The sequence below is a fragment of the Cynoglossus semilaevis genome, chromosome 14, assembly GCF_000523025.1.
Source record: "Cynoglossus semilaevis isolate Cse_v1.0 chromosome 14, Cse_v1.0, whole genome shotgun sequence".
Classification (NCBI taxonomy): Eukaryota; Metazoa; Chordata; class Actinopteri; order Pleuronectiformes; family Cynoglossidae; genus Cynoglossus; species Cynoglossus semilaevis.
Window position 1 is genome coordinate 23,926,496 of NC_024320.1, and position 26,506 is coordinate 23,953,001.

At 40.9% G+C, this 26,506-nt stretch overlaps 1 protein-coding gene across 2 annotated transcripts in view; it reads left to right on the top strand.

Annotated features, from left to right (window-relative positions):
• The window catches only part of znf462 (zinc finger protein 462), a 50,219-nt gene that overhangs the window by 4,456 nt on the left and 19,257 nt on the right, over nucleotides 1-26,506 (top strand). For both annotated transcript variants that reach the window (XM_025062087.1, XM_025062088.1), the window contains exons 2-4: nucleotides 17,809-18,062; nucleotides 18,472-23,678; nucleotides 24,022-24,162. In XM_025062087.1, the coding sequence (XP_024917855.1) occupies nucleotides 17,852-18,062; nucleotides 18,472-23,678; nucleotides 24,022-24,162 (5,559 nt within the window). In that variant the 5' untranslated portion in view covers nucleotides 17,809-17,851. The remainder of the gene's footprint in view (nucleotides 1-17,808; nucleotides 18,063-18,471; nucleotides 23,679-24,021; nucleotides 24,163-26,506) is intronic.

A 26,506-nucleotide genomic window follows, 5' to 3' on the forward strand; every position in this document is an offset into this window, starting at 1 on the left:
AAGTTTGTGTTGACTCTTTTTGGACAGAACCATGTTTGTGACTACGTGAGGGGCTGCAGGAGACATGAATGAGACTGGAATTTTAACACTGAATAATGCAGTGTTTTGGGCCATGCTGGGAGTTAATGTTCAACAAAGTGGAGTCAACACATTCAAGAAATTCTCACACTCTCTTTTAAGAATGTGTGTGAGAGTACTGTAGGTTTGACAAGATGATTTTTTTTTCTTTTTCTGAAGATAGGGCCCGGTCTCTGTTATCTGAGGTTTGTAGGTGTACAAAGCATGTCTGGTTCAACCCTAGGGGTTAAAAGTATATTTTCTACTAGGTTACAAGTTATCTTACTACATATTTTAGACTTTTGTTGAATGACTCCACAACTTCATATATGAAATTATGTGGGTGATTGTGGAGCTGCCTAACACACAAGTGAAGGTGTATGTTTTTGAAGCTCTTATGTGTTTTTGTGTGTTGTTGGTGCGTGTGTCTGCATGAGAGACTAGGGCTGTGCTTTGCAGTTCCCCTTGGCCACAGTGTGAAATCTTGCTGACAAGGAGACTGTGAGCTTGACACACTGGGCTGCGACAAGGCTGGGGCTGAGAGGAGCAATCAAAATGGTGGCGATGCTCCTTCTCCCTGGCGTGACAGGGCAAACAGGTTCTCAAGGAGGAGCTGATAAAGGGAGTCTGAGCAGGAATCTGCTGTGGTCAACACATTTGTCTCGTGGGCTGGTGCAATGGAAATAGTGTGGTGGATGTTCTTCAGATTAGCCTGATGATGTAAACCTGGATTGGATTCCGTTTCTATTGTTTTCTGCTTTTTGTGTCTTTGTATCCACAGTTCCTGTTGAAACTTTCACAAGTCAAAGAGCTTACTCTTTCTCAATTGTTAAGTGTGGTCATGCTGCAGTGCCAGCTAATGTGGGCATTCAGGTTTTCAGTTTAGATCAAGGTTAAGTTAAGGTTGTCAAGGTTTTATCAAGCTATGGCAGTTTTGGCATTTACAGTTAGGCTCCTATGAGGCCAATGTGCACAGCTGATAATGGGCTCCAGAATTTTATTGAGTCCTCATGGTTTGTACTTGGACTACTGAAATGTTAGTTACTACAGATTCGTTGGGTGTTTGTACAAATGATAGTTAAACATGATTTTTAAAATTTATTTATCTCATATTGCAACAAAACTAAAACTCCACAGAACTTGTGCACAGTGGTGTCATGGACCAGGTGGACCATTAATGATAAGAAACAATTTCAACAATTTAGACTATGTAGTATATGCAGTTAGGGACATGCAACAGAGTTCAACTAATTCACCTTAGACAATAAAATAAGTCCCTAAATAAAAACAAATGGGGTGGTAAAAGAAACACACAGGCACTAGAGCCTGTGAAATGGAATGTTAGGTTGAAGAACAAACAAGCAAACCATGAAGTTGGCTAAGTGACAGCCTGGAGGAAGTTGACACATACTGGAAGCGTTTTTTTTTTTCTTTGTCTTTGGTCATGAAGATGTTGCTTTGGTTTGGCAAAGGTAAGAAAGGTGTGTAAAAAAGGTGTGTCGACCAAATAACTGCAAGGGTAGGAGATGATTCTTCACCAGGTTCAAAGTATGTGCTAAATGAATGCAGCTGTTGTCAGTCAAGACTTGTCTTTTGTTGTTAACAGTCAGAGGTTTACCTGAAAAATCCCTTTTTGCTCAGTGACGTCTTTCACCCAGTTCAGAATCAGCTCAACAACAATACACTCCCATGGTTGTATTTTACTGTGGAGATGTTGTTCTTTAGGTCATATGCATCTCCTTTCATTTTTGCAAAAATGCAACATGTTTTTGGCCAAAGGTCCCTTTGGTTGTCTCACTGTTTTTGACCAAATGATATGCTTCCTCAATATGTCATCTTTTTTAGCATACTTGGATCTAATTTGGAGGTGTCTCTTCAGCAGAAGTGGAGTTTTTTTTGGTCTGCAACCTCATACTCTATTTCTGTGCAGGGCTCCAGTGGCTGTCCTATCTTCTGTCGACACTTAAATTCTAGGCAGCTGAATCATTTACTGGTTTCTTGGTAGTTATTTTAAAGTATTTAGGAACAGTGTTTCTTCAGGAACATTTTAAACCAGATTAAAACGAAGGTTTGATAGGTATGAATGTATACTTTACTTCAGATTTGTGATCAGTTTTGTGTTGATTTCTTCCTTTTTTCACTAGCAAAGTATTGCATGTTAAATTAGAGGGTGGATCGGGTACAGTATTGGAGTAATCTGCTGAAAAACCTTACAGAATATTAACCAGGAGAAACTTTGTGGTAGTTTGAAAACAGATACAAGCTCATCATTCACTCCGCTTCTCATTCTGTGTCTTTTGCACTCGCTCACTCATACACAAGTGCTCTTCTGCCCATCCTTCCATCCTCCCTGACTCCCTCTCATTCACTTACTCACAATAAGAGATGGACTCCTTCTTTTCTACCTGGGGCAGTGAAGAAGAAGAAGGCTAGGGAGGCACACAAAAGGAAATTGAAATGCTTCAGTGATTACTTTCTGTACATGATGCATAGCTCATGAGATGCAGCCTGACCCTGCTGCTACAGATAAAACAATGGTTCAAAACACAGAGGCCCACCAAAGTCATCATTGACCTTCAAAAATCCATGAAAGTGGTTCTACTTAGATCATGTTCTCGTCCAAACCTTTTGTCATGATCACATGAACTCAGTCAGAATAAAGTTAGTAACTAGACATCCAGCAGCACCAAGTAGAATTTAAACAAAACTTCCTATGGCCCATCGTACTGAGAATTCCAATGGAGAGATTTTTATACATTTTGTTTGGGAAATACCTGCATACTTTGGCTTGAAATGGTAATTGACACCAAAATGCAATATTATCTCTTGGTTTTAACTGGTACAAGGAAGTGACTCGCTGGAGGTGTCATTCCAGTTTCTGTTGTCAGTTGCCACGTTACACTGCTGCAGAACTGGTTCCTCCTCCCTGCTTTCCATAGAACATCAACACTTCAACACAGCCTTTCCTCCCCTGGAAAAAAGGCTTTCAGTTTACACTGTTCTGTCTTTTGGCACATATGAACTCGGCACTTGATGGTTTGTTTTTATATAAAATTATCACTTCAGGTACAAAGTGGCCATGTTGATGTGACAGTCCAGTGAAATTTAAAAATAAAGGCTTCTACACAGCATCCTCGGGTTTCCAGCCTGAACTCAGGATTTATGTGCTTCTCTAAAGAGACACAGTGCGCCAACTCTCCAGTCAGACTGGAGCTAACTGTGGTGGAAAAAATCCTGAATTCTTTGGAGACGCCCGTTCCTTGGGCAGTGTGGTGCCACTGGACAAGGCCTTCATTGAGCAGGAACAGGAGTGGTCTTACAGCAGGGATCCACACATGCTCTGCCTACGAAGCAAGAGAGCTGTCCAAGGACGATTAAATATTTAGGGGCTTGGAAAGGAGGTCTCAGTGGTAAGTTAATATTGATGGGTCTCTCATCTTTCCTTTCTGAAACATGTTGAGCTGCCTCCGGAGGTCACTTTGGTGAACCCAAAGAGGAACCTCACTTATTCTTTTTGCTAAACCTAAGAGTAGCTTTAGGATGAACAGTGTGTCATAGTCCTTGACTTCTCGGTCTAGGTTTAAGTTCTTCCCGTGTTTTTGTCTGGTCATTTTTGAAATACTCCATCTTGACCAGCCCGTAACCTCACACACACTCTGTAACCTTAGTAGCTGCCATGTCAGGCTCACAAGGAAGTCAGCACTGCAGTTCTCTGGCACTGAATCCACCGAGCACCACTTGCAAGGAGCTATTGACTGCTTTCCTATAACATTTTGTACCAGTTTCGACAAAAAGCCTGACTCCAACTATCTCGTACTACTATGTGCAGCATCAAATATTTTTATAAAAAGTTGAAGGAAAATAAAATATTGTTGGTTTTTTAAATAATGTTTGAATATTTTGTTTAAAAAGTTTCCTGCTAATTTTGTATTTCTACTGTATTACTGCAATTCTTTGATGTATTTATAGTTCCTTTGATGCTCACCTGCCATGTTTGACTGCAGGACAGTGATATTTGCCTGTTTGCCTGTTGCCTGTTTGTTTACAGACTGAAAAGACTAACCTGATCTCAAAATCTGTCCTGACGTCTGGTAGATTTGTCATTATCACATGGATGTTTTTGAGATTGTTGACTATTACTCAGCACTAATGTTTTTGCATCAACACTTTTTTTTTCTCTTGAATCTAAAGAAATAATTTTGCCATTAGAAGTGGGATCTCAAAACTCCAACTATAAAGCCTACATCTGAAAAAAGTCTATTTTTAGTCTGTGGTCATGCATGTCTGTGCATTATGCAGAGGTTTAAATCATAAACTTTAAAACATGTTTTTTACATTTTCCAGGACTCAAAATCACTTAGTAAACACTTCAAAAGTGAATCCAACTTCATTAGACAGGCCAAAAATGTTGTCCTTCAAAGTCAGGAAGAGACTCTCCGGGTTAGATGGACGACAAGTCGGCATGGAATGCAAGGTTTCCTGCAGTAATTGTCCTTGTGGAAATATACTTCCTGGTTTTTCTCCAAGATCTGTCCTTGGACATCCTTCACTTCCCTGAGTCTCTCTTGTGTGTTTTTGTTGCACAAGGTCAGAATGAAACGTTTGAAGCTTCACATGTCTGACTGTGATGTGCAACTTCACACATTTCTTCTGCTGCAGTCTACCTGTCCATGGCATCTGGTAGAAATCATCTGTATCTGTTTCTGTAGAAGGTCAAGGGAAGTAACCTTGAGACTGACACATTTACTACTGACTCTTTTTTGAACAAAAATAACAAAAAAATAGCTGTGGCTTTTAACTAAAATTTATACGTAATTTTTTATTGGATGAAGTACTTTATAATAGAAAACCCATCCCAAGAAAAGTTGGATGTTTTCTCCTAATTTATAAAATAAGTACCGTAAAACAGGTGTGTTTAGGGTGTTTCTACTAAGAAAATGTAATAAGTTGTTATATAATAGTTAAATGAAAAATTTAGGCTTGTCTCCAGTATAAAACTAACACGGTGTAGAACCAGTTCCTGTGATGCTATGAGGAGCAACAGTAAACTTTGACTTGGACTTTCATTATTGGTCAGTCAGATTTACATTGTAAATTTCACACCAGAACGAAACATGGAGTGGTTCTCATGTATATAAACAGCATTTTCAGCCCTGACATATTTATTTGACAGGAAATGCTTATCTGATTGTGAAGAATTTACAAAGCTTGGAAGTGTCTGTAAGCAGCTGACCTGCCTGCAGTCCAGATCTGTCTACTGATAAAAATGTGTCACACATCATGAAGACAAGAAGCTGGTCTGTATTCACCATATGATTAGAGATTGTAAATATTCAGAATTGAATAGAACCCAGTGGTCAACTTTGTTCATTCATAACTGTAGTGGTTGTATGGCAATTTTCAAGTTGTCAATTTTTGTTTGTGGTTAACAAACAAACAAATGCGTTGTTCAGTGAAAACTACTCATGTCATTTTAGTCCACATTTTATTTTTTAATTTCCTTCAACTAGAATTTGCACCTCTGTCTGAAGGTTGTTCTTCCGTGCTTATTCAGTCTTCTTAGAACATGCTAAGCGTCTGCTATCTACACAAGCAATCACATGTCTATTTTACTCTTTTTACAACCCAGGGTTAACAAGCTTCACTTTTTTCACACACACAAGACTTTTGAAGTTCTCAGAATGCTTCATTTTTCTGGAGATCATGATAAACACAGTTCAGGTGGCCTTCTTCACTGAAAGCCAAACCACAGATCTCACTTCTGCTTTGGCCCACTGTCATGACAGTCCACACAGGAACCAACAGGAGGGGAAGCAGCTCGCTCAGGTCTGTGCTCTTAAAGTTAAACACTTCCATCTGTGAAACCAGATAGCAGGACCAGCACAGGCAGCTGAGCAGGACACTCAAAGACCTTGAGGAGCACAAAATGGTGGATGGCCATGCCACTGATACTCCAGCGTGATTGGCTGTGTCTTCCTGGCCACAGTGGGGCTGGTTGTGTGAAATGGAGTCCTCTGTGTGGAGCACTGGCCCAGCCTCAGCTCTGATGCAGAAGATAATTCTGTCAGCCCCGAGAGAGGGAGGGAGAGGGAAGGGAAGAGAGAGAAGAGCCAGAGCAGCCATGTGAGGTGACTACACTAAAAGAAGGTCGAGCAGGATAGGCTTCCAGAGAACTCAAGCCATGCATGTCTGCTGACGTCCAGCTCCTCTCCTTGTGCAAGTGCTTGGTTTCCTGTGTTGACTGTCGGTGTTATCTGCAGCTCTTTCATTGGTTTAAACTGACTTTAGACGCACTGTATAGTTAGTTACTGACTATCAGATCGGCTTTTCATCTTAGCCGATATACGTATCAGTTCGGCTAAGGTGAAAAGGTTTACATACATACATACACATGTGTACATGTACAGTATGAATATATATATATATATATTTCAATGCATTAATTTATTTATTTTCTTACTCCAAATAAATAAAAAAGAGACTTTGTAGAATTTTTAATCTAATCCCCACAGCAGGCGGGCTTCAACTGAAGGATTACCAGCTCCCTGTTTTGTGAAAATTTCCATCTTCAAGGACACAGGCATGTCACTGATGGCATGTGATTAAAAAAAAATGCAAGAGATGTAAAAGGTTTTTTTTTTTTTTTTTCATTCAGATGGTGACTTTTCACCATGACAACACATGAGATGGCTGTTAATACTTGTCTTCTCTTAATCTGCCTGGTTTAGTCTTTATCTTCCGTGCAGAAAAGAGGCCAAATGTTGCCTGAGTGCTCTCTGCTGCTGTCGTTCCCCTTTCAAGAAGGAAACACAAAGGTTACCCTTGGTCCAAGGTTACTTGTTCCACCATGGCCAGCTCTTGCTTTCTTCTCTGCAGTTCACAAGAAAAATAAGGAATTGAAACTGAATGTCTTGGTTTAAAAAAAAAAAAAATATATATATATCAAAGGAATTAAATTGAGAAAAAGGAGCACAGTGATTTGAAGTATTAAAGGCTGTCTGGGTGGGTGATGTCAGGTAACCATCTGTCAGAGAGAGACAGGCTGACACATGCAGCCACTGTCTGACCTTGCAGTGAAGATGACCGAGACATAAAATTATCATCTTTCCCTGGAATTAGTATGGCACCCAAGAATCTTGCTGGTGGCATATCTCTGTCTTTCCTTGTTCAAGGATTTTCTTGAAGGCCTCAGTCAGCCGAATACATTTCGGTCCAAAGATCAAAATCCTTCACACCTCTAGGCTTGGCTCATTGTCATTTATTGCTGAAGCTCCAGATTCATAGCATGCCTTGCATTAACCATGCTGTTAAATCAGATAATTGTAAACCGGCTCTGGGGGCAGCACTTGGCTGTAAATATTCACACAGTGGTACTGTTAAAATAATTATCCGGTCCTGTGTGGCCCTTCCTGATTTTCTTCCATTAAACCTGTATTCAGTCACTCTAATAGGATGGTGGTGAACATCTCGTTTACTCACAATCTGCCAGGGTTGTCTAGGCTTGCTGCGATGAGGGGTTTGGTTTTTTCCACAGTCTTTGGATGTGACAGTGGTGAAGGTCGAGCTGCAGACAGATCGGCTAAGCCTGCTGGATTGCAGTGTCTGCAACGCTCTGTACCTGCATTTACTCTTCAACTGAAACAATGAGATTTATATGCTGGAAAAATCAAGCATTTAGTCAATTAAAAAAAATGCAGTAAGTAAGTAAGTTTTTTTTTATTATTTGGTTTAAAACCAGGATGTTAGTTACAGAAATTGCTGCCTAACTGGCTAAATTAACATTATTGTGTATTGAATATAGTGAATTATTAATAAATAAATAAAGAATTCAAAAGTAATCCCCTGAATTATTTTAATCACACCATAGTACTATGTGGTACCCTGTACTTCTGCAGCAACAGTTGCTTGTGTTTTCTCTTTTCTGTGCTGTGTTTGTATTTTACACAAGCATTTGCTGGAGAAAATGTTTATTATTATTGAAAAAAGTGCCAGTACCAATATTTCAACTCTAGGAGGCATCACACAATTGTACAACTATGATATTCTTGAATTAAAACCTACATTGAGTTACGCAACCCTGAGTGTACTGTGTGTCAGGCAGCAGCACTTTGCCTTGGACTGTTGTGGTGAACTGTTTGTTCAGACATTTCTGTCATGAGAGGCAGTTGCTGCCCTGCAAAGCTTAATGTTTTACTTGGTTCAACAGCCAAGGTGTTGTACAAGCACATGGGTCTTCCTGCCTGCTCAGATTGGCTTCAGAATAATCACTGAAAAGAAGAACGGTGGATGTTAGGATTGAATTTCGAACCTCAGCTCAGTGGTCACCCTATGTCATGCCATGTTTTAGACAAACCCTTTTTTTTCACATAAGTTAATCACCGGTAGTGCAGTGAGAAAGCAGCATGTATTTGTCTACGTCTGCTCTACTGGCAGAGGAAAGGTGTAGCAGAAGTTTGTTATCCAGAAGAAGCTCCTCGCCCTGACTGACTAAAGCTGTTTTCAGATAAGAATTGACATTAACATTTTTAGACATAACTTCAAGGAGCTGTGCACGTGAATGTAAAAGCCATATAAGCTAGACTTAGATAAATTAACTTTGTCAGCACTCTAGTTTAAGTTTAGGAAATCTCCAATTGAGCCAATGGGCAACATGTTATTAAAACTCCACAAAACTTGCCTCAAGCATAGTCACTTTGATTTTTTTTTTTTTTAAAAGAACATTTTGCAATGACTCATTTGAATTAGAACACCTACTGGCTCACTGACTCAGGGTCCAGACATGGACAAAGTGTTTGACCTAGTCCTGGTTTATATATGTAATATAATCTAAATTAAAAAAACAAAACAACCCTTTTCTAGATCAAGTCATCTTAAAATGATAGATGCTCATGTTGGGAGGAGGCTTTGAAGAAAAAACGACCAAGGGGCCAGCACCTAGCTAAAAATAACTATACAGTACGACTGTTTACACAGTCACCCACAACATTGATTTTACAAGGACTTTATGTTCTTCCGACTTCCAAGCCCAAAGGTGAGGAAGCAGTACGAAGTTCTTAAAAAACACTACAATTCTGTTCTTTGTGTGTTTTTTTTTTAAGAAAGTTCTTGTACTCAGATGAGGTAATGGTATATTTATTTTAAAAAGTAATATTTTGAGTTTTGGTCAGCCAATGTTTACACTTTAAATAAGATCCCAGATCTTTGGTGGTATTTGGAGATTGTCTGTTGAACTTAGAAATGGTAAAAAAAAAAGGTAACTTTTCATACTTTGTAGTGATCTGCCTTGATCTGCCTTGATCTGCCTCTTCTAAAAAATGTTTGAAGACTGAATCTAAGGTTGGTTAGGGTTAGAATAAGAAGCCTGTTGTTGTATGAGTGACTGTGGAAGGTCTGCAAACCAAGGTTTGCTACCTTGAACTTCACCAAATAGTAAAAAGAGTGATTTTTTTTTTACCTTTTCTTGGAACAGGCATTTGATATGTGGTGGAGTTGACCTACATGTAGAGTTGTGAGGTCAGCTGTGTCTGCAGGGATTGTTCAGCTGTGTTGCTGTTCAAGAATTTCGAAAACCATAGAATTTAATGGTTCTGGTGAATGACAAATAAAGATGGCTTCTCTCATATCTCTGCTGCAATCAGCTGATCATTGGAGCAGCTGTTATGGTGCAGCTGTTCCTGCTGGCGATATTAAAAAAATAACACGACAATAATTGAATCATTTATTAAATGTGTTGGGAGACATCAAAGACTTCAGAACCTGAGTAAACTAGATCTTCTTCAGGGACAAAAAATATTACAAGGAAATAGCAAGTATTTCCATCAAGCTCCTGGTTCTGTGATGGAATCACACATTGTTCCTGGCAAATATTCCCTGTTACTGGCAAAAACAAAAAAGTCTGTGTTGGAAATGTTGATAGTAGCTTTTAAAGGACCGAGAGTTTAAATGGGAATGTGTGAATAGATAAAAATATTTACCTTTAATACTGTTAACTTTACCAGGTTAACAAAGTTACTTCCTAAATAGCCAGGTCACAGCCTGAAACAGGAAAAAAAACTCTCTAATAAAATTATGAATGAGTTTAAGTTAACTAATCTGCAGACGTTGGCGCCATAATTGCTGTTACAGATCAGTGTACATATTGTATTAATTAATCTGCAGACGTTGGCGCCATAATGGCTGTTACAGATCAGTGTACATATTGTAGTTGCATGTTATAGAGCCACCCTGCCAACATGTTAAACCACAACATGAAAAAAAATCAGACTGAATGAGTCAGTGATGTCCCTCTAGACAAAGTTTGACGTTACCATCAGTTGACTTCAAAGCATTTCACTTCTCTGCTGCTGATCAACAAAGGCTGGCTGAAGGTTGTGCTCATGGCTTTAGCTGATGAACCGCCTGACCTACTTTTCAGACACCATATGCTTCCTGAAACAGATTCATCGTCAGATTACCATCAGTGTTATCAGTCAGGTGGACAATTCAAAGTTAGTATTTTCATTTCTTTTCCAAATACAAAAAACATTTCAAAGGCACTTTCCCTGAACAACTAAATTCTAATCACAATCCAAAACAAAGTCATAGTTCTCAAGCATCCATAGGATTTCTTAATTCTGACTTTATATTTATTCATATATTTATTTATGATCTTCTCTGCATCCTAGCACAAAGATTCCATCATTCCTATCTGACCACTGGCGAATGCCAGAAACTCATATCATACTGAACATTATTGATTCTTTGCATCTTTTGTGAAGAAGCCTCTTCCATTGATTTACCAGGTGGGATCGATGTCTCATTTCTGTGGCTTTAGTCTTCCTCAAATGAGCTGCACCATGTGATTATTTAAGGAAGCTTTTCCCTGGTGTCAGACAGGGAGGGGTGAAGGGACTGTCCAGCTGAGTGTCATTCTCACACGACAACGTTAGTGCTCACCCAGCTCAGTCATGTGTGAAGGCAGACATCATACTGTGTTGGATACCGTTATAAAAGTTGCATATTGTCGATGTCAAGCATAGATTAACATTCACAATTTTGATTCTTTGAATTTTTTTTAATTTAAATAATAAATTCATAGATGCTAACATTATGCTAAACCCCTAAATTACCAAGTCAATGTAATAAGTAATCCTCTGACTCATTTCATTGGGTCACTAAAAGTGTATGGTGGCATCTTTACCTCTAGGGACAGTGCCTGTTTTTTTTTTGTTTTTTTTTTAGTAAAAAATTACTGGGTGACCGTGTTTACGAGTATTTACAGGCCTCCTAGGTGGCAGTCTTGCTACAGAAATGATGTCATCTGTTGTTAAACCACAAAGAAGAAGCAGCAAGGCAAGGTAGATTCAGTTTTAAATCCTTTGTTTTTTATGAATCGTTAAATTCATGGAGAACGCATAATATTCTAGTTTCTAAATGTGGAATATATCAAAATTACTGCTCTCCTGAATACATTTCAGGTTTATGTTTTAAACTATTTAATCCAATTTTGCTATTGCATTTAACACAGTACTACGTTGTCCTTCAGAAGTATCATGTGGTACTGTAACTTGATTGTACAGGTCAGTCAGGTCACAGATAGGCCGACCAGACTGACGAATCAGACACTGTTCATTTCCTGTTCCACATTTTCAGACGTAATTTTCCAGTTCATAAATTTAAAAGAACAGATTAAGAAACACTAGAAATTATCCTGTGGTCCGTGGATGGATTGTACAAATGTTGTTAAATGATCCCTTACCAACGTAAAGGAACATCTTGAAGAATTCTGAATACATTTTTGACTGACCATACAGTAACTGCATGTATTTATATATTTAGAATTAGAAGTTCTAAGAAGGTGGAAGGTTTTTTTGTTGTTGTTCAATTCTCCCCATTGCTAGTGTGAGTGTTTTTATTCACAATATAAATTCCAAAGATTTGAAATGTTTTTGGTGATGGTGCTAATGTTGTGATTCACCACACTTTCAAAACCTAAGCTTATTTCCAAGGTGATAATGTGATGGTGTTTCAGATATGGTGTTCTGCTAATGGCACTTCAGGCCCTGTTTGTGTAACAACAGTCTTGGTCTTTTGGACTGTTATTGTTGCCCTTTGCAGCAGAGCATTCTGTTGCTCCCACATATCTTAGGTGTCTTCCACGCCACAGTTGAATTTCCTGGGAATGTTTCCGACATTGGAACAGAGTTGAAAGTCCTAAGATTTGAATTTGAGGTTACCATGATGGACATGATTAGAAGAAAGCCTTTCAGAGGGCAAAGGTACACTCGAGTGTGGGCAGAGATAAAGAGGCGAGGTTGAGATGGTTTGGACCATGTGTTGAGGAGAAACAGTGGATATATTGGGCAAAGAAATTGGGAAATGGAACTGTCGGGCAGTGGGGAATAACAAAGAGCCCACGGAGGATTCATGGACGTAGTAAAAGAGGACATAAAGGCAGTTGGTGTAACAGTAGAGAAAGCCGAGGATAAAATGGAGGCAGATGATCTGCTTTTGGAACCCCTAAAAGGAGCAGCTGAATGAAGTAAAAGTTCTGGCTGCTAGTGCTTTATGGGTTTTTACACCTTTGTTCGTTGATGGACATCAGCTGCAGAATCAATGTTGTTCACATTCTCTCTGTCTGAGTTTCACTCTGCTGTTGATCTGATTTAGTAAGGTAAATATATATATAAAAAAAGTTTAAAATGCCATTATTATAGTTTCAACATTAAAGTTGGTTTAGAAATATTTAGATGCATTACACCTGTATATTGTTACAAAGTTTTATTAAGAAAAGTCCTATTGTGATTTACACCTATTTCTCTATAAACTTACTGGCCTATTTTCTATGGGATATTTTTTTAATATAGTTGTTGTATTTTTGTTTTTTCTTTTCACTTACGTTTAAAACAAGTGGGAAAATATGAGAACAAATTTCTGCACAGTCAGTGACCAGACAATAAATGGAACCGAATAAAAAAATATGCAAATGCCTTGAAGACATGATGTCATTTTGGTGAAGTTCAAATCAACTGGAATCCAAACGTCGCTCTCCTACGACTGTGGTTGTATTTTCATACCGTCCTCAGGTGACGATCTTTATATATTTCAATGTGAGGTTTGTTGTCAGTTCACTTGACAACACTTCAGCACTTTTCAATATAAATCATATATTTACTGCTATCACACTGTGATTTGTGCTGTTGGGCACAGTGATGCACCTTTCTTTGTTTCAACTATCAAATCCTGGGTATTAAGTTCTCCAGGGCCTGATGACATCAGAACATGGGAGTAGCCATCTTGATCTTCAGCATTCTATCTCCTGTTTGTGCAAGACTTGATACTGTGGTGCATTGTTTTGTTCTGCAGCCACAGTCGAATCTTTATCGGCCTTTTTTTTTTTTTTTCTCTCTGAGTGAACTAGGTGAACAAAGGAGACAAAAAGCCAAAAAGTACCTTTGCACTCTTTTCTTTTTCCTTCCTTATAATTTTCTTGAAAAGTTAAAAAAAAAAGTATTGATTTCTCTTCCGTGGTGTCATCTCATCCCCGCAAAAATCAATCACCATGACTCTGGCTCCCTGCTGCTGTTGCCACTATATCCTTCCTTTTGAAAAGCAGCCTGTCATTTTCAATCAGAGGCTCATTAATTATTGAGGCTCTGCAGGTTGACAAGATGTACGTCCTGTCTTGTTTGCCAAATGAATGATCTGTAGCTCAAATGCCAGGGCACATGATAATGTAACACATCCACCATGGATATTATTGCTGGAGATGGTTGCAGTGACCAACAGTTGAGGACAAAACGTCTGCACTCCTAATCAGCTTAATGCTGGCTTTACTCAAAGGCCTTCTTTCACAGGGAGCAGCTGCTGTCAGACAGTTTGAGTAGAGGGTGTGACTGCTGGCAGAGCTCACCGGTGCGGAGAGACCGGTTGGTGATTAACAAATGTCAGTAGACTTTGGAATCTGGGGAGCCCAGTCTGATGGCTTTGTCCTCTGTGGCTTACCACTGAAGATCTTCCAGGTGGCTCTGTCATGGCCTCTCACTGCCTTCCTTTTCCCTCCCACCCACTCCTTCAGGCCAGCTCTCTCTCCTTCTGCTTCCCTCTAGCCCTTCTCTCTCTCTTTCTCTCTCTCTCTCTCTCTTTCTCTCTCTCTCTCTCTCTCTCTCTCTTGCCTTCACGTCCTCTCCTCAAGCTCAGTGTTGCAGAGCTCTGAGATAAAGAAGTTCAGACATGCCTCACATTTTTAGACCCCCTTGTGGAAAGTAGTTGGCAGGTCCTACAAAATGCAACGGCTGTGTTTCTCCCAGCCATGTGTTGGTGCATGCTGCTTGCTCTGACCTCTTCTGTCTGCCTTTGGAGCAGGGTTTCTTGATGTGAGATATTGTCTGGGAGAAATGAAAGCAGAAGAAGGAGAAATCAGGCTGAGATGTTTTCTGCTGAGCCGTGCAGGAAGAGGGGTTGGGTGCAGCAGCGCCATGCATCTGGCAGATACATTTCTGTCAGCAGCTCTTCAGTGACAGGCTGCCTGCCTTTGAGGAACAGGATCAGATCAGTGGGTCCATGTTGTGAGCTGGCTGAACACCTAAGCACACATAGTCAGCTCCTAAAATGGCTGCCCTTGAAGCTCAGCTCAGAGGAGGATCTGAGCAGCTCAGCCTTGGCTGACTACATGAAAGCAGTGACACCATCTCAACCATTAACTTTGTAAGGTGCAGAGCCTGACTGGCTGAAATGATGCAGACAACTCTAAGGCAGATGGGGATTGTGTAGCAGGCTTTTTTTCCTCTCCCCTCTCTCTGTTCCTCAGGAATCCATCTCCCCTCTTCCTCCAAAAGGATTCCCTTCATATCCATGTCAAATAACCAGGCATTAGGAGACAACTTTGTCCGGAAAGTCTGCCAGTAGAGCAGGGTGGGGCCTGGTGGTGAGACTGTAACCTGACCCTGAACAACAATGGATACCCTGGTTGCTCAGGGATATACTGTCAGCTTGGCCTGCTCACAGTGAAGCTTTCCACTGGCAGGACTGTTGGGTGTGGGAAGCAGGGCGGGATTCCCAACCGTCTTTGGCTGTAACAAATTTCTTGGTTTCAGGATCCAGAGAAGTGGCCTGGATTTCACAGTGATAAAAACTATCATCTGATAAAATCAAGACTGGTTTTGTGACACTCTATCCTGTTCCAGTCATGCATAGAAGCTAGTACGCAATCTCAAACAAGGGAGTTGTACCTTTAGCACCGCACTTCCACAACAGCTGTAATCAACTCATTAATGTTGGCACATGAAAGGCCTTTGTTGAACGTCATCCTGCCTTTAGCAGTGGTTTCCGTCTTTCTCACTGGACCTTAGATGAATTTGTAGATCTGCCTACGATGAAGGTGGATTGAGGAGATCAGGACACACCTGTATTTGAAGTATTTATTACAACATTTTTAAACTTTAAATTCAGTGAGGGGTTAAATTAGTCAGTGAGCTGATTATGTTTGACTGGGCTTGACAGTGTAAAATGTACGTTTTTTTGCCTTACGTTACGTGTCAAACTGAAGTCCCGGGGGCCAAATGCTGCCCGCCGTGTCAGTTTGAATGGCCCACAGCAGCTTAAAAATAATTTAATGAAGTGTAATAAAGTTTTTTTTAGTACACAACAATGAACAAAATTTGTAACTTGAATACATAATAATCAATGTCAGAAACATTTATTAATACACTATGGAGTAGTTACATCTATATAGTCTTCCATTTACAACCGGCCCTTTATGGGGGACTGTATTGATGATGGGGCCCACCGGTGAAAATACGTTTGACACCCCCGACCCTACAGCAAGGTCACTGGTTTTACTGGTTGAATCCTTGATATGAAGAATTCTTTCTGTATGAAGTTTTGTATGTTCTTTTTATGTGTGGGTGGGTTTTTTCCTTAACCCTGGTTGAAAAGTGCAGGGTTAGGTTAGGTTGTTCACACTAACATGACCATAGGTGTAAATGTGAGTGTAAATAGTTGTTCATCGCCCAGGAGGATTGTTTAGCTTTGGTTTTATTAAATTAGCCACATTATCTTCTTCTACTGATGGTCAAAGTACTTAAACTGCCCTCTGCTGGACTATATGATCACTGCTTTATAGATTCTAACTTAAACAGACTATTAACCCTTAGTTATCCAGTATATGTTCCACATATGCTTGGACATGTACCTAAAGCTGTACATGGTCCTGTACTACAGCCATCATTCCTTTCTAAGACACACACTGATATTTGAAGTCATGATGAAAAAGCTGTGAAATGAAGGCAAGATCATCAGCTTAGATTTTCCAGGCCAAATCCGAAGTACACAGAAGCCTGAAGACATAAAGCCTTCATCTCTGGGGTGATTCATTCAGTCTTATTTCAGAGCAGTTGATACAATCTGATGGAATCATCTGCTCTAAATACAGAGCTGGAGCTGCTCTCCAGCTGTTGCTTATCCCAAAGTAATAAAAATGGGACAATCGGCCTATAATCCCGTCCTCAGTCCCTCCATTGTTCTGTGAATGATGCTGCACTGAAAAAATTGACCTTAGTGTTTTGAGTAAGACCAGCATCATCATCTGATTTTCTCTCTCTACTGTATGTTTATACAGGTTTCTTTTGTTAGAACTTAAAGTCGAATTCAATTATTTTAAAACACTAAAGTCGTCTTCACGTGACTGTAGAACATGCAGAACATGCTGTTTATCGTGATGAAACATTTCAGCACATCTTTATTTCTCTTACTGGAACTTAATATATTCAATGTGCTGTGTTTTATTGCTTGTCTTTAAGGTGTTCTGTTTATACTTTATATAATATTATATTATATTATCATGGTATTTATTTTAACCTGACACTTTTTTTCACCAAATAATTTCACTCACATTTCTCAACACTAAAGCATATTGTGACTATTTCAAAACAGAGAACAAATACCTCAAAAAATACCTTACCAAATCTACCAGAATGTACTTGAACAATGCAGTAACGGTGGTAATGATGAACTAAAACATCCTCACATTTTTACACCCTGTGGTTCACTGTGGGGACAGTGTTCTTGGTGTTAAATGACTCTCTTGTGGTTCCTTGAACACAGGCAACATTATTAAAATCAAAGAGCTTCAGATGTGTCCATCTGATCAAACGACATGCTTCCATTATGTGTCACAGGATTCATATCTGAGTATCTTAAAGTCCAGTTTGAATATATGTCCTCAGCAGAATTGGAGTTTCTCTTCAGTGAAAATCTCTGTCTATTCATTTGCAGAGCTTTAGACTGGCCTAAGTCATCCACTGCTATCTTTATCTGACGTTCTTTAGAGAAAGTTTCTGATCATTTTTTCCATCATTCCGTCATTTCCGTCATTTCTTTTACCGTAACTTTGTGCCAGTTTTATACTGACCTTTTTGTACTGCTGCTTCAGCACTTTAGAAAAGTTTTACCATAATTATTTTTTTAATGTTTTAATCATTTACCATATTTTATCATTACCAGAATAACTGTGATACTGAGATCTTGTATTTGCGTAGATCTAAAGGCAAAGCTTTTTTTTTTTTATTTGTTCCTGTTTGAGACAGGATTCACCAACAGTTTGACAGCTGCCGTATTGTTCTCTATATTACAGTAACACTGTTACAGAAAATAGCATTCTTCATGGGTTTAAGCATTTGGTTCCTACTGTGTTTTTTAGTTATAACCTCTTGAACTTCTATGAAAAAGACTCATGGTCTTGTTGTGTTTTTCTTTCTTTGTTCTTTTCTATAGGGTTCCCTGATTTTCCAGGGAGTGCTCCCTCTGTGTTTCAGCGATGGAAGTACTGCAGTGTGATGGCTGTGACTTTCGTGCAGAGTCATGTGATGACTTGAAAAACCACATCCAGGAAGTTCACACTGCTTTCCTGCAGCCTGCAGATGCAGATTTGTCTGATTCCCTGAAAGATGATGACGAGGACGATGAGGAAGAGGAGGAACTTGAGGAAAAGGAGGACAGAGATAACACGGCATCCAAGGCTGGATTAAGTATGTTTGTCACGTCATTCAGATTCCATTAGTAATTGGCTGAGGAGTGAACAATATTATCATTAAATCATACAACTTTAGGACTTAGCTGTGAGTTGACCATGCCCAACAATTGTACTACACTTAGTACATCAGTATTAGTATATTATATTTTACATTTTTAGCTTACTTTTTGTTTAATTTTGAGAGGAGAGTGCATTCATTCTTTTCTTTTATATTCTTCTCCAACACCAAGAGAAAAGCTCCAGTCACTGAAGCAGCAATGACAAAAAAAGTTTTTATCTGTTTACTAAACAGGAAAAGTGAAGTCAGAGATCATTGTCTACAAAGATGCAACACAGTGCAGTTAAAAAGTAAAAAAATAACTTGATAAAACTCCTTAGTGATGCATATACTCTCTCTTTTCTAGGCCCCAACCCTGCTGAGAATTCCAGTCTAACATCTCAGAAGCAAACATCTGAAACTCATCTTCAGTTTTACCAGTGCAAGTTCTGTGTCCGTTACTTCAGATCAAAGTCACTCCTAAGAAATCATACCAAGAAAGTGCACGATGTCGGAGAGGAAGATTCAGATGCAAGTGTCTCCTCACAGACAGATAAGGAACCTAGCTACACTGTTATCACGCACAACGACCATTCAAGGGTTTATTCCTGTCAGTATTGCACATACAAGTCTCCGCGCAGGGCCAGAATACTAAAGCATCAGCTGATGTATCACAGCAAAGATTCTTCAGATGCGTCAGAATATGCCGAGACTGCAGAGGAGTCCGACAAAAGCAGTGCACTAATGAAGGGGACATTTGCTTGTGAGTGGTGTGACTATCAAACTGACCAGAAGGACAGCTGGACTAACCATGTGGTGAAGGAACACAGCGACAAGGTCAAGATCATTTCCTCCATTGCAGAGCTTGAAGGCGAGGCCAGTGGGAGTTCTCCAAAACCAGATTCTTCCTGCTCTTCCCAGAGTCCGACCAGATCAAAGATGAGTTTTTCAGATGTTTGTGGGAAGGAGGAGGACGCCAAAGAAAAATTGCCACAAAACTCTTTAGAGGAATCGGTTCCAGAGATTGCATCTTTTCAGTTTCCACAGATCAGTGCAGTCACACCAAACAGCACAGGTTCCTCTATTCTGTCCAAGAGGTTTGCATCAATGGATTTCACCAACACTGACAAAGATATGGACAACTTAACGAATGAAGAAGACTCAAGGAGCAGCTTAGAAGATGAGGATGATGTTGACGAGGAAGAATTAGGTGATATAGATGATCCTAGCTACACTGGAACACTGTCAGCCGACGCAAAACAGCTCTTAACTGATGACGATAAGTTCCTAGAGACCAAGGGAATACCTTTTAGAAAGTACCAGAATCGATTTCAATGTCCCTTCTGCTCTTTTCTCACTATGCACAGACGTAGCATCTCCCGCCACATTGAAAACATTCACCTTTCTGGCAAAAACACAATGTATAAATGTGATGAATGCCCCTTTATTTGCACCAGCCCTCTCAAACTTGGCACCCATAAGCAGATGCACACTGCTACAGATGTAGAGACCTTGGACCTAACGAACGATAGTCCAGAACCACACACAGACAATGGGGAGCCTGTTAACGGAAGTACTACAAGCTCCAAAGTGAATGGTAGGAAGGTAACCAGCACGGCGAACGACCAGCAGAACCCTCATCGCTGTACACTCTGCAGTTTTTCCACCACCACTCTCAAAGGCCTAAGGGTTCACCAGCAGCATAAGCATTCCTACTGTGATGACCTCGATCCCTCTGCCTATGATAGCCAGCTGACCGACCAGCCAGACCCTGAAGTGGAAGCTTCTCCCATATTTTTAAAGAAAACCCAAACCTCCATTTTAGGGCTCGCCACAAAAAAGCCCTTAGTACTGGGGAAGCGAGCCAGGAAGTCCATTAATGACTTGCCTCTGGACTTATCCTCAGTGAAGAAGAGAACTAGAATTGATGAAATTGCCAGTAACCTTCAGAGTAAGATAAGCCAAAGTCAGCAAGACATGATCATAAATTTGGATGACATGGATGAAGAAGAAGCGGGAGAAAATCACAGCGGTGGAGATACAGAGGGCACAAACCATGACGGCCAAAACCCAATTTTTGCCTACAACATCAAACAATATCATGGAAGAGAGTCATTGCTCATACAAGAGGGATGCAGGATAGGGAAAAGAAAAAGCAACCCCAAGTTAAAATCTAGAAACATTCCCATATCATTGACCCTCTCAGACGACAGTGAAAACATCTTAGTTGATCCCAGTGACGTCGCAGTTCAGGAGAGCCTGGAGTATTCGGAGGAAACAGGAGCTGCACGTTTTTACTGCAAACACTGTGATTACCAGAACAAGTCTGCTCGCAGTGTTAGCACCCATTACCAGAGGATGCACCCTTACATCAAGTTCAGCTTTAAGTACATCCTGGACCCTGAAGACCAGAGTGCAGTCTTTCGCTGCTTAGAGTGCTACATCGAATACACAAATTATAATGATCTACACCAACACTACATGGAACATCACCCTGAAGCAAGCAATGTGCTTAATTTCAACCAGCCACATTTGTTGTACCTGTGCCGCTTTTGCTCATATACAAGCCCAAATGTCAGGAGTTTGATGCCCCATTACCAAAGAATGCACCCAACAGTGAAAATCAACAATGCCATGATCTTCTCCAGCTACATCGTGGAACAGCCCCACAAAACAAGTGAATCTCAAACTCTGAGAGAAATTCTGAACTCCGGTCCCAAGACCTTCAACTCAGCCTCATCAACACCCAGGTCCTCTTCCAGCCCAGTGCTGAAATCTGGCCCCAAGTCTCCCGAAACCAGTACAGAGGTTGACCCTTTCAAAGATGCCGCTGGAGGGAATATTGTTGTTTATGACTGTGATGTGTGTTCTTTTGCTAGCCCCAACATGCACTCAGTTTTAGTTCACTACCAGAAGAAACATCCTGAACAAAAGGCTTCGTATTTCCGTATACAGAAGGCCATGAAGGTGGTGTCAGTGGATCAGCCACAGCCTGCAGCTAATTCTTCATTTAACCTCTCTGTCCTATCTCCTCAAAAGCAGCCCAGCCCACCATTGTATGGGTCAGATGAGGAAATGTACTACTGTAAACACTGTGTGTACAGCAACAAGTCTGTTGTTGGTGTGTTGGTCCATTATCAAAAAAGACACCCTGAAGTGAAAGTAACAGCAAAATACATCAAACATGGTCCTCCTACTGCTGCATTGATGAAACTTATGGATGAGTTACAAATTGCAACTCCTAAGCAGTTTTTCAAACAGTTTCAAAATAACGGGCATGATGGATCCAATAACTCCAGCCCTAAACCAGGAAACGGTGAGAAAGGTGATGACGAGTTGTTTTTCTGTCAGCACTGTGATTATGGAAACCGCACAGTTAAAGGAGTGCTCATCCACTACCAGAAGAAGCACAAGGAGGCCAAGGCCAACGCCGACCTTGTGCGTCGTCACACTGCAGTAGTGCGTAGCCAGCGTGAGCGTGCACAGATGGTCCAAACAGGTAACTCCTCCTCTGCTTCAGCTCCAGCCGCCCCTACTGATGCTGACAGCGCTGGACCGTTGCGCTCTCTTAAGTGCAAACACTGTTCGTACACCTCCCCTTATGTCTACGCCTTGAAGAAGCATCTGAAGAAGGAGCACCCCACCATGAAAGCCACAGCCTTGACCATTCTACACTGGGCTTATCAAGATGGCATTCTAGAGGCAGGCTACCACTGCGAGTGGTGCATTTACTCCCACGCTGAGCCCCAGGGCCTTCTCCTCCACTACCAAAGACGCCATCCAGAGCACAATGTTGATTACGCATATATGGCAAGCAAGCTGTGGGCCGGGCCGGAAACCAACCAGCAGCAAGGAGGCAATATGGAAACCAAGCATTATAAATGCAGAGATTGTGCCTTCGAGGCCTGCACAATATGGGACATCACAAGTCACTACCAGGCGGTCCACCCCTGGGCCATCAAAGGAGATGAATCTGTGCTTTTGGATATCATCAAGGAGAACGACGCAGCTGAAAAGCAGTTTGCCAAAGACCACGCATCTTTCAATAATCAGTCTTTGGATGATGATGGTGCAGTTGTCATCGACACCCCACCTAGAGAAAGCAATCCCCATCTATCCCACCCACGTCTTTCCATCGCTAACAATACCTATCAGTGTACTGTGTGCCTGTCAGAGTACAACAGTCTCCACGGCCTCCTCACTCACTATGGGAAGAAGCACCCAGGCATGAAAGTAAAAGCTGCAGATTTTGCACAGGAGGCAGACATTAACCCCAGTTCTGTGTATAAATGTCGTCACTGTCCCTACGTCAACTCCCGTATCCACGGTGTCCTAACACACTATCAGAAAAGACACCCGTTGGTCAAAGTCACTGCTGAAGATTTTGCCGATGATATAGAGCAGATAACTGAATTGAACGAGGGAGACGAAAAGTGCAAAACTCAAAGGCAGGGTTTCGGTGCGTACAGATGCAAAATGTGTCCGTACACACACGGCACACTGGAGAAACTGAAAATCCATTATGAGAAGTATCACAATCAGTCCGTATCTGAAATGTTCTCACCCTCGCTGACTAATTTCGCTTCCATCAAAGAGCCAGAACCTGTTGCAGAATGCAGTGTTAGTCATTTATCAAGTGTATTAACGGACACCAGTGAATTAGACCTTGCCCTGTCCCAGTTACCCATCACTAAGACAGAGAAACATGCAGTGTTCAGGTGTCAGCTCTGCAAATACTGCTGCTCCACCAGGAAGGGTATAGCTCGACACTACCGTATCAAGCACAACAACGTCCGTGCGCAGCCCGAAGGAAAGAACAACGTCTTCAAGTGTGCTCTTTGTTCGTACACAAACCCCATACGTAAAGGCCTGGCAGCTCACTACCAAAAACGCCATGATATTGATGCTTATTATACCCACTGCCTGGCTGCTTCCAAGACTTTAAGTGACAAACCGAGCAAACTCATGTCGGTGACACTAACGGAGGGAGAAAACTCGGAACTTAGTGAAGATCTGCGTTTGGCTGTGGAGAGGCGGAAATGTTCACTCTGCTCCTTCCAGGCCTTCAGCAGGCAAAGCATTGTGTCACATTATATCAAGCGCCACCCAGGTGTCTTCCCCAAGAAGCAGCACTCAAGCAAACTGGGCCGCTTCTTTACTGTTATATATGCCAAAGAACCTGAGAAGACTGCTGAGGCCGAGGAAGACCAGAAGGTTCTGGAGGTTCCACTTGAGTCTGAGCAGGACACTGAGGTTGACTGGCTGCCATTCAGGTGTCTAAAATGTTATCGCTTGTCCTTCTGCAAAGGCGAGCTGCTCTCTATGCACTACAACGACCATCACGGCGATGACTTAAAGAGGGACTTTGTGGTGTCGCCTAGTCCTGGGGACGAAGACTCTGAGTTGTACCAGTGTTCTCACTGTGAGCTGAAGTTCCTGGCTCTTCCAGCTCTGGCCAGACACCTGCTGACTCACAATGAGGAGTTTCAGAAGAAAGCCATGAGGCTGGAGAGGAGGAAGCAGCTTCTCAGCAAGCACAGGGTGGAAGAAGTGACTGAAGGCAAACTTGAGAAGGTGAGTGGGGCTAAAAATCCCAGAAAAGTCATTGTGTACTATTGGTGTAGGTTCTCAATCATCCAGATCATATTATCCAAAAATAGTTACATTAAGAGCAACTGGGCGGAGGAGGTTTCTTGAAGACGTTTTAACTGGGCGGAGGAGGTTTCTTGAAGATGTTAAACCTCTCATCGAATTGAAGAAGCCTCTTGGATGAGAGGTGAAACGTCTTCAAGAACTACCCTCCTGGTAGTTTGAAAAAAAACCCTTGTGATGGTCTTCTTCATGGATACTTTCTAAACACAAACAAACTCATTAACTGTATGTGACTCAAAGTCTTTCTTTCTTTGTTGCTCAACAGGAAAGTTTTGTCAGCAAAGCTCCCATAGGATTCCGGTGTAACTTCTGTGATGAAGTCCACTCCAGCCTCAGGGCCATCTGTAACCACCTGAGGAAACACGTGCAGCATGGAGAGGTCAAAGAGGGACACATGAGGGTCAATGTGAGTTAAACTCAATTTCCTTTTTCCTGCTGTTGCTTTGACATAGCAAATTATTTCTTATTTACATAATAATTTAAGACAGATTCACAGGACAAATTAGGATGCATATGAACTAACACTTGTACTTGGGCCACATTAAGAATGTCATCCCCACTGACAATTTTGGAAGCACTTAAATGCCTTCTTGCTGAGAGTACAGCCAAAAAGATTAACGTCACCTCCACATGTCCATTATCTCTTAAATATGACGCTGCTGCCGGTGGCAGGTTAGCTGATGTAAGCTGAATTTGTGCTGTAGACAAAACGTCGGTGTGCACCACCACTCTGTCTGTTCTCTGACTTCAGCTTCAGAGTCAGTCTGCATTTTATCAATTAAAAAAAAACACTTTCATGAATGATATGCTAATCCTTTGGTTAACATGAAAACACTTGAAACACTTCCTTTGTTTTACAGTCCAAACACCTTGGTGTTCTGCTTGGTTCGTTCTTTTTCTTTTTCCCGTTTTGTTTATTTCTGAGAGAGGCTTCTGGGTAGACAGTGTGTCAGCTTTTCTTGTTAAAAACAACAGTTCTGTCCCATTGCAGTGCAGAATCTGAGTCGCTGTTGAGCCATAACTTTTAGGGCAGCGACGGGTCTTCGCTCTAACATTAGTATTCAGCTGAGGTTAGCAGTCAGGGTAGGAAGTCAGAGCCTCAAACTAAGGCCTCCTTCTTCATCAGCTCTCAGTCTAATGTTCGGTACAGTCTATGTGGTGGAATTAGGTCATTAAAAAGAACAATCTGGGGTTTCCTATTCGTTTTTCAATTTGCAAAGGTAAAACTGAAGTTGGTTTGTATTGTATTAGGTACATTATCCGGTCCAGATCTGCTTCCTCTGGCAGCATTGTTCTAGAGGAGTTAGATGAAGAACAGGTTGACAGTGCAGTCAGGGCAGACTGGGCTGTAAGGATGTTCCAGAAGCTGCATTTTCTTATTTATGGCTGTACAAAGTGCAGGGTCAGGTCCTTCCACCGGAAGGATGAGATTCCTTGGGACAGTAAAATAAAAAGTCTCAGTGATTGGCTGCCTGGTCTGACTGCAGAAGACACTGTTTCAGTAGTGGCTGACACACAGTAAAACTTTTGTGTTATTGTTGTTAGACAAGGAGACTGTTTTAGCTACAGGATCCCTTCCTGAAAGGATGGGTTCCAAACCCATGTCAGCTCTGGTACAGTGACTTAACAACAGCCTGGACAGTCTTTCCAGTATTTGGTACATAGACAGTGACTTGAGTCTGTCCTTAAAAATGATCATCTGAGCACAGAACAGATGAGCTCAGGCCCAAAGAACTTGGCATTTCTGCACAAAGTTGAAGTACGGTTTTATCTGTAGACGACAGGTTTTGATGGAATTGATGCTCGTCGATGCTGCTTTGAAATATCTTGACACCTTATTACTTTGATGTTTGATGTGAACTCACTTTATTGCACTCCTTGAACGTTAACAAGGATAATGTTCAAGTTTTTATTCATTTTAGAAACAGGAGTTGATAAATCTGTTCGCTTTATGGAATTGTCTTCTATTGTTAATGAAACAATCCAGAACAGACAAATATGTATATATATATTTATATATATATATATATATATTTATATATATATATATATATATATATCATATGAATGTGTATATCACATTCTTAACAAAAAAGAAGCACGTTGTAGCATTGGTTTGTCCAAAACGTTACATCATGAGTTAGGACGACTGCACTGGTCGATTTACTGTGTGTTTTAGTTGAAGTGTCTAAAAAGATTTAAGGCCTACAGGGCATGATAAAAGAAAATTTGTTTTTGGGGATTGCGTTTTTCTTCTCAACACATCTTTGTACTGCACAGAGAACTCAGTTCTTATAGCCACTTAATGTCCACATTTTTTTTCTGACAGAGGTTTGAAGTGGATTTTTTTTTTTTTTAAAGACAATTTTGTCCCTGAATTGCTTCCTGATTCCACAATTCTACGGCACAGGCCTAGGGTTAAATCACAGAGGCTTTGCTGCTTTATCATCATGGTGTCGAGAGTGCTTTGTGTTGACTCATTATCATAGTGTAAACAGACCAAGTAGCCAGGAAATCAGATCTATACCAAAACAATGTTATTAAACTGTAATTTAACCAAAACTGGGTTTGATCACTGCCGCTGCTGAGAACTTTTCTGTGCCTCCGACTGCGGTCTCTAAATTAAAATTGTTCAACTGTAATGTGTCAAAAAGACAACAGAAGGAGGATAAATTATTAATCCTATATGTCAATCTGTGTATATGTAACATAAACACGACAGTCAGCCGCTGATTCACAACCATGTATTT